The sequence below is a fragment of the Lactuca serriola genome, chromosome 1 (genome assembly GCF_051521515.1).
Source record: "Lactuca serriola cultivar US96UC23 chromosome 1, Lser_US96UC23_V15, whole genome shotgun sequence".
In the NCBI taxonomy this organism is placed as follows: domain Eukaryota; kingdom Viridiplantae; phylum Streptophyta; class Magnoliopsida; order Asterales; family Asteraceae; genus Lactuca; species Lactuca serriola.
In genome coordinates this window covers 210,272,127-210,279,784 of record NC_136408.1, presented here as the reverse complement: position 1 = coordinate 210,279,784, position 7,658 = coordinate 210,272,127, and the positions used below count along the sequence as shown (strand labels likewise).

At 33.9% G+C, this 7,658-nt stretch overlaps 1 protein-coding gene across 1 annotated transcript; it reads left to right on the top strand.

The window, feature by feature from the left end:
• Positions 1-327: 327 nt before the first annotated feature.
• Positions 328-1,690, top strand: LOC145072431 (feruloyl CoA ortho-hydroxylase F6H1-3-like). The gene is made up of 2 exons (XM_079018852.1): positions 328-832; positions 942-1,690. Exons 1-2 carry the CDS (start codon positions 339-341, stop codon positions 1,513-1,515), a joined length of 1,068 nt encoding a protein of 355 aa, XP_078874978.1. The 5' UTR covers positions 328-338; the 3' UTR covers positions 1,516-1,690.
• Positions 1,691-7,658: the final 5,968 nt, after the last annotated feature.

The following is a 7,658-nucleotide window of genomic DNA, read 5'->3' as shown; positions in this document are numbered from 1 at the left end:
TCCATTTCGTTTTTCAAAACATTTTAATTTTCACTGTTATTACTATAAATATAACGCACTATCATGTGCATTACTCATCGAACTTGCCATTGCTTGCTTTGTTTTTCGTAAAAGTTGTAAGCAAGTAAGGTAACTTCAAATCCCTAATCGATCCTTGTTTCTTATATTTGCTCAACAACCGAAGATACTTCTTCGGATATCAATTTGTTCTTTTTAAATTTTAATATATTTGATGCATGAAGACATGCATGGCACTACGAGTCAATCTACAATGTCAGGCGACCTAAAATTTTATTGCACAATTGCTAACTCGTTTAAATGAAACCAGGTTTCCTTGAATGGCTACATCAGTTATTGCTACTCCAGAACTCAAACGATTTGTGGTCGATGAAGGCCATGGGGTAAAGGGTGTATCGGACCTCAAGCTCAAAACTTTACCTGAATTGTTCATTCAACCTGTTGAGAGACGACTTGATGTGACCAAAGTGTTGCAAGATGAGTTGATCCCAGTCATCGACTTGTCAAATTATGAAGATCCAGAAGTAATGAAATCAATATGCTATGCTGCTGAGAAGTGGGGATTCTTTCAAATTGTTAACCACGGCATACCTCTAAACATAATCGATGGTGTCAAAGATGCAACACATAAGTTTTTCGAGTTGTCAACTGATGAGAAAAAGAAATACTCGTCCCAAAATAGTCCTTCAAAAAACGTTACAATTCTTACGAGTTTCAATCCCGAAGTGGACAAAGCGTATGAATGGAAAGATCACCTAAGTTGCTTCTATGTTTCTGATGAAGAAGCCTTGGAATTTTGGCCTTCAGTTTGCAAGTAAGTCATACAATCTTTTTTAATAAACACATCTTACCAGTTTTATTTATACAATTTGTTATAAATAAAAAATACAATATGTCTACGATAAATATTGTTTTAATTGTAGGTATCAACTTCTTGAATACTTGAAGACAAGTGATTCACTTATCAAAAGGCTATTAGAACTGTTAATCAAGGGATCGGGCATACAAAAAATTAACGAAAAAAACAAACCAATTCTTATGGGTGCAAAATCAATAAACCTAAACTATTATCCTATATGTCCCAACCCTGAGCTCTCAATTGGCGCTAGTAGTCATTCGGATATTTCAACATTAACAGTGCTTCTTCAAGATCACAACGGGGGACTTTATGTTCGAAAACTTGATAGTGACAACTGGATTCATGTTCCTCCTGTGAAGGAAGCGTTGACAATCAACATTGGTGATGCTCTTCAAATCATGAGCAATGGTCGATACAAGAGTGTAGAACATAAAGTAGTTGCTAATGGGTATCAAAACCGGATTTCAGTGCCGATTTTTGTGAACCCGAGGCCTACTGATGTTATTGGACCATTTTCAGAACTGATTAACAGTGGGGAAAAGGCTTTGTATAAGAAAGTTCTATACTCGGATTATATGAAGCATTTTTTCAAGAAGTCGACTAATGGGAAGGAAACTGTTGATTTTGCTAAGATTTGATTTTGTTTCTCGAAAAAATTATGTACATGTAGTTAAAGTTCTTTGAAAGTATCACAAGGAACTTGAAACCACATGGAACAAGAAATAAAGGCAGAAATAATTATGTCTATTTAAATTAATAGAATTCGAAGGATGATGTATTACTTATAATTTTCAATGTCAGTATTGTATCATGGTCACTATGACCGTTTATAATATATTTGGCAATGTTTAAAGATTAATGTTCCAGAAACTGTAACATTTTAAAACTTTTTTACTCAAATAAATCTATCCTTGATTTACCGATTTTCCTTGTTCTTTTTTAAGTCTCTAAAAGAGCGATCATAAGCTATTTTTAAATATTATACTTTTTGTTTCGGTGAAAAATGGGATGGACATGACATCTATTTAACGCTAGAATAATAATGAAAAGACATCCTTACCACAATATGGTTCGAACACACACTATAGGAGAACGGATGGAACGCATCAATGTGTCAATAAAAATAATTCTCATTCAAATGATAGAATTCTCATTAATTAGAATATATACATGAACAAAGAGGGATAAGACCTGTATCCAAAGACATACAATAATAGTGTAATCCTTGGGGAAAATATTTGCATACCGATAGTAGGAAGAAACATGGGGAACTCAAACATATCCAAGGGCAACTTTGTTGCGAACAACATGCATGTGAAGCTCACTATCTTTTTACGGATGGTGTGGCACTGGATTGGTGGCCATGTGAGTGGCGCTTACGTTCTCATAGTAGCAAATGATGGTTGTATGAAGAGGAGAAAGAAGTTCACACAATAAATTATGGAGCGAAAAGGTTTCAACTATGGAATTAGTGAACTCTCTGTATTCAGCCTCTTACATGGAATGTGAAATCGTGTTTTGTATTTTGAAAGACCATCGTAGTATGTTATCACCAAGAAACATATTGAATATAGAAACATATTGGAGACTGAAGTGGACTGGCAAGTGGTAGGGCATCCACCCCGGTTTGTATCTGATTAGTAAGTTGTAAGGGCCGATGAGGTTGAAGCATACAAATAAAGCATGTGTCTAAAGTACTTCTTTTGACATAGCAGTACTGGACTCGCTTTAAGGCGAGAAGATGCTAATTTAGAAGGGTGTGCATGTAGACACACACATGTTGAACTGCAAAGAAAGGTCGGTTCATGTGAAGCTAAGTAAGTGCCCATGTGATGCTATAGTAAGGGGTCAAATCGGCAACCAATAAACATGCATGTTGAACCAAGAAGGATGTTATGAGAGGCGAGCAATTGAAACAATAGAAGGAACCTTATGAACCCTAAATTGAATATTTTGCTTGTATGTTGAAATTATCACGGGGTAATTATTCCATAATGATCACTAACATTTTATTAAGAAATATTTGTTAACAAATCATGAGACCATTCTATAAATGAACATATATGTTGTTATCATTTAAATCCAAGATATTATGGAAAGTGTATAAGATTGTTGATGGACCGATATTCACTTACCATTTGTAGCTTGAGTTCTCGGTTTGACTCAAGATCTTCAAGATCCCTTCCATCTCTCACATTAGAGTTTATCTCCATCTATAAACATATGTGATGAGGAGAAAATCAATACATACGAAAATTACTTCACAAATTCGTTTTTATTGTAAAAGGGTTCTTAGAGTTGTCTTGAGATCAACCGGAAAACCAAGCTTGTTCTTCAGATCCAAAAGCTTCAATGGAAGCAGGTACACATTCTTCTTCTCCTATCTTCTTTTATCCAGATTCAAGTTTGAAGGTCTGGCCTTACAAGCTTCCGCACATATAGATTAAGTTTTTTATATACTAACAATTGGTATCAGAGCCTTCTTGAATCTGATATTAGAATATATATATATATATATATATATATATATATATATATATATATATATATATATATTTGTTTGTTATAAACTATAACATACCTGAAGCCGAATGAACAACCTTTGTTAACATGTATCTTCGTGTTTTATGAAAGTGATATTTTTTTTCTTTTAATTAAGTTCTCTGAAAACAGTCAAAAGTAATATCTTTTCGCTGACACAAATATTTTCTTTTCTGCTGAATATACATATATTGTACTTAAAGTTCACCGTCCTGTCTCCATCATAAAAGTCTACCCATGATTTGTTTATTTTATTTTTCTGCCAATATGTATACGAATTACTTAATGGCCAAAGCTGACTTACCTATACCTGCTTTTGGAATTTTATTTGTTTATTTGTTTTTGAAAGTATGCACTCTCGATTATAATATTTAATTTGAGGATAATATTTTAATTGATGAAGGAAATTGTATTTATTTATTTATTTTTTTTGGTTTTGCTTTTCGTATTGCTATAGAAGCATTATTTGACAATTAAATTATATTTAAATTCAGCCCATTGAATTTTTGTGATGCACTTATTTGCTTTACAAAGTAGTTTCTGTTAAATTATGTCATTTATTTATTTTTGTAGGGTTAGTTTATTAATGTTTAAATTGTTATTTCATATATTGTTTCTTCACTTGTTATTCATGTGTAATGCAGTTTAATTTTAGAATGGTATAATTTGAATTCTAATATGCATTGTTAATAATATATGAAATTATTTTGATTTATCAATAAATTCAGTTATGATATTACGGTTTATGTGTTTATTATTGCGGATACCAATCGACCCAAAGGTAGGTTGATATTTTGCCGAATAAACACGCATATGATAATGAATATGCGACAATTATTTTTTGGTTATATGTCGTTAACAAGTCAATCCAAAGAGAGGCTTGTTAAATGGGATAAATTATTGTCAAATATTATTATTAAATTTTATGGTTTATGTGTTTGTCAATGCGGATATTAATCGACCCAAAGGTAGGTTAATATTTGGTCGGATAAACATACATATATATAGTGGTAAATATATGATAATTTTTGGGTTTCATGTGATTAATTAGTCAATCCAAAGAGGGGCTTATTGATTAACATGTTTTATTGTCAATATTTTTACTACTTAAACAAGATATCTCTTAAAAGTTAATATTGTTGTTCAAAGACTTGATATTAATGTTGTGTTGATACCTTGTGATGTTATAATTTGAATTTTATTGATTATAGTTATGGTTTAATGAGCATAAAAACTAATTAATATTTTGTTCTGAAATACAACAAATGCTAATTGTGGTATAATATCTTCCAACTTGAATCACATTCCAATTCTCAATGGAACTAACTTCAAGGAATGGAAAGAGAACATTATGTTAGTTCTCGGCTGCATGGATCTTGACCTTGCACTTTGGATTGAGCAACCCATCCTTACTGCCACAAGTTCAGTGGAAAATAAAAGGGATGCTGAAAAATGGGATCGCTCACATCACATGAGTCTAATGATCATTAAGTGCGGCGTTCCAGAAGCCTTTAGAGGTGCAAACGAGCAGTCTATTAATGCAAATGATTTTCTTGCTGAAATTGAACAACTTTTTGCAAAAAATGATAAGGCTGAAACAAGTACTTTTTTGCAAAAGATGATTTCAATGAAGTATAAAGGCAAAGGAAACATAAGGGAGCACATCATGGAGATGTCTCATCTTGCTTCAAAACTTAAGGCGTTGAAACTAGAAATTTCTGATGATTTTCAAGTTCATTTGGTATTGCTTTCTCTTCCTGCACAATTTAATCAGTTTAAGGTCAGTTAAAACCGCCAAAGGGATAAATGGACTCTTAATGAGCTCATTTCCTTTTGTGTGCAAGAAGAAGAAAGGATGAAGCAGGAAACAACTGAAAGTGCTCATTTTGCTAGTACCTCTAAAGGTAAGGGCAAAAGAAAGAGAAAAGAAGCTGCTACTAAGGAACCAATGCAAAAGAAACAACATTTAGGCAATGATCAAAAGAAAAAGGAATCGGGACCTCCTAAATGCTTCTTTTGTTAAGAACCTAGTCACTTGAAGCCGGATTGTCCAAAATACCATGCTTGGCGAGTTAAGAAAGGTATAATCCGTGCTTTGGTCTGTTCTGAGGTTAATTTAGTTTCTGTACCTAGAAATACTTGGTGGATAGATTCTGGTGCTACTACTCACATAAGTGTTTCTATGCAGGGTTGCCTAAACTACCGAAAACCAAATGATGTTGAAAGATATATCTATGTGGGTGATTGCAAGCAGGTTGAAGTCAAAGCAATTGGCACATTTCGTTTATTACTAGATACTGGCTTTTATTTGGATTTTCAAGACACTTGCATTGTACCGTCTTTTAGATGCAATTTGGTTTCTGTTTCTAAATTGGATAAATCTGGTTATTATTGTTCTTTTGGAAATGGTGAATTTAGTTTGTCTTTAAATTCAAATGTTATCGGTACTGGTTATTATTGTTCTTTTGGAAATTGTGATAAGTTATATATGCTTGATATTGTTACTTCATATAATGAAACCTTGCACGTGGATTCACGAGGTACTAAGCGAAAATTAAATAATGAAAATTCAGCAACATTATAGCACAAACGCTTAGGCTATATCTCAAAAATGAGAATTGATAGGCTTGTGTCAGATGGAGTGTTAAGTAACCTCAACTTCACAGATTTAAAAATTTGTGTTGAATGTATCAAGGGAAAACAGACAAAACCAAAAGATTAGATGTCACTAGGTCTTCAGATGTCTTAGAATTGATACATACAGATATTTGTGGACCATTCCCTTCGGCTTCATGGAATGGTCAACAATATTTTATATCATTCATAGACGATTACTCACGTTATGGGTATCTATATCTTATTCATGAAAAATCTCAGTCACTGGAAGTGTTTTAAATCTTTTAAACTTGAAGTTGAGAACCAACTTAACAAAAAAGATTAAATGTGTAAGATCTGACCGTGGTGGTGAGTACTATGGCAGATATGACGGATCAGGTGAACAATGTCCAGGACCTTTAGCTAAATTCCTAGAGGAATGTGGAATCGTCCCACAATACACAATGCCAGGTTCGCCTAGCATGAATGGTGTATCTGAAAGACGCAACAGAACTCTTAAGGATATGGTAAGGAGTATGATAAGTCATTCTACTTTACCAGAGGCACTCTGGGGTGAAGCACTTAAGACTGGAGCTTACATTCTTAATAGAGTACCAACTAAAGTAGCTTTTAAAACACCTTATGAGCTTTGGACAGGGAAAAAGCCTTGTTTAACTCATGTTCGTATCTGGGGATGTCCAGCTGAGGCAAGGCCTTATAGGCCGAATGAAAAGAAATTGGACTCCAAAACCATTAGCAGCTACTTCATTGGCTATTCTGAACGATCCAGGGGTTATAAGTTTTATGCAGCAACAAAATCAATTTTTGAAACAGGAACTGCAACGATTTTTGAGGATGTTGAGTTTGGGGGGAGAAATAAGGTTAGAGACATTGTCTTTGAGGAGGAATCAATCTCGATTCCTACTGTTACTTTTAACAATACACAAATCAATGTGCATGTCGGAGAAGAAGTAATTCAGGAACCTCAATAAGACAATGTTATTCACTCTCCTGTTCATAATGAACAACCTCAACAACCTCAACTTAGGAGATCCACTAGAGAAAGGAGAAGTGCAATCCCTTCGGATTTCCATGTATATCTCCAAGAAAATGAAGAACCAGATGGAATGATTGCAAATGATCCAATCAACTTCTCTCAGGCCATGCAAAGTTCAAATTCTCAAATGTGGATTGATGCCATGAACGAGGAGTATAAGTCCATGCAAGACAATAAAGTTTGGGATTTTGTTCTATTACCTGAAGGTACGAAGCCTATTGGTTGCAAATGGATTTTTAAGACCAAAAGGGATTCATAAGGTAATGTGGAAAGACATAAGGCATGTCTTGTAGCTAAGGGCTATACTCAAAAGGAAGGAATTGATTTTAAAGAGACATTTTCTCCAGTTTCAACAAAAGACTCTTTTAGGTTGATCATGGCACTAGTTGCACATTACAATCTTGAGTTACATCAGATGGATGTTAAGACAGCATTTCTCAATGGTGACATTGATGAAACTATATATATGGTGCAACCAGAAAACTTCGTATCGAAAGAATCAAAGGAAATGGTTTGCAAACTAAATAAATCTATCTATGGACTCAAGCAAGCCTCCCGCCAGTGGTACCACAAGTTTCATCAGATCAT

What these genes read in the sequence shown, in the direction of transcription:
- LOC145072431 (XM_079018852.1), top strand. Translation starts at nt 339, where the DNA reads ATGGCTACATCAGTTATTGCTACTCCAGAACTCAAACGATTTGTGGTC. An exon ending in TTTTGGCCTTCAGTTTGCAA is followed by an intron (nt 833 to 941) that starts GTAAGTCATACA and finishes TTTTAATTGTAG; the next exon opens with GTATCAACTTCTTGAATACT.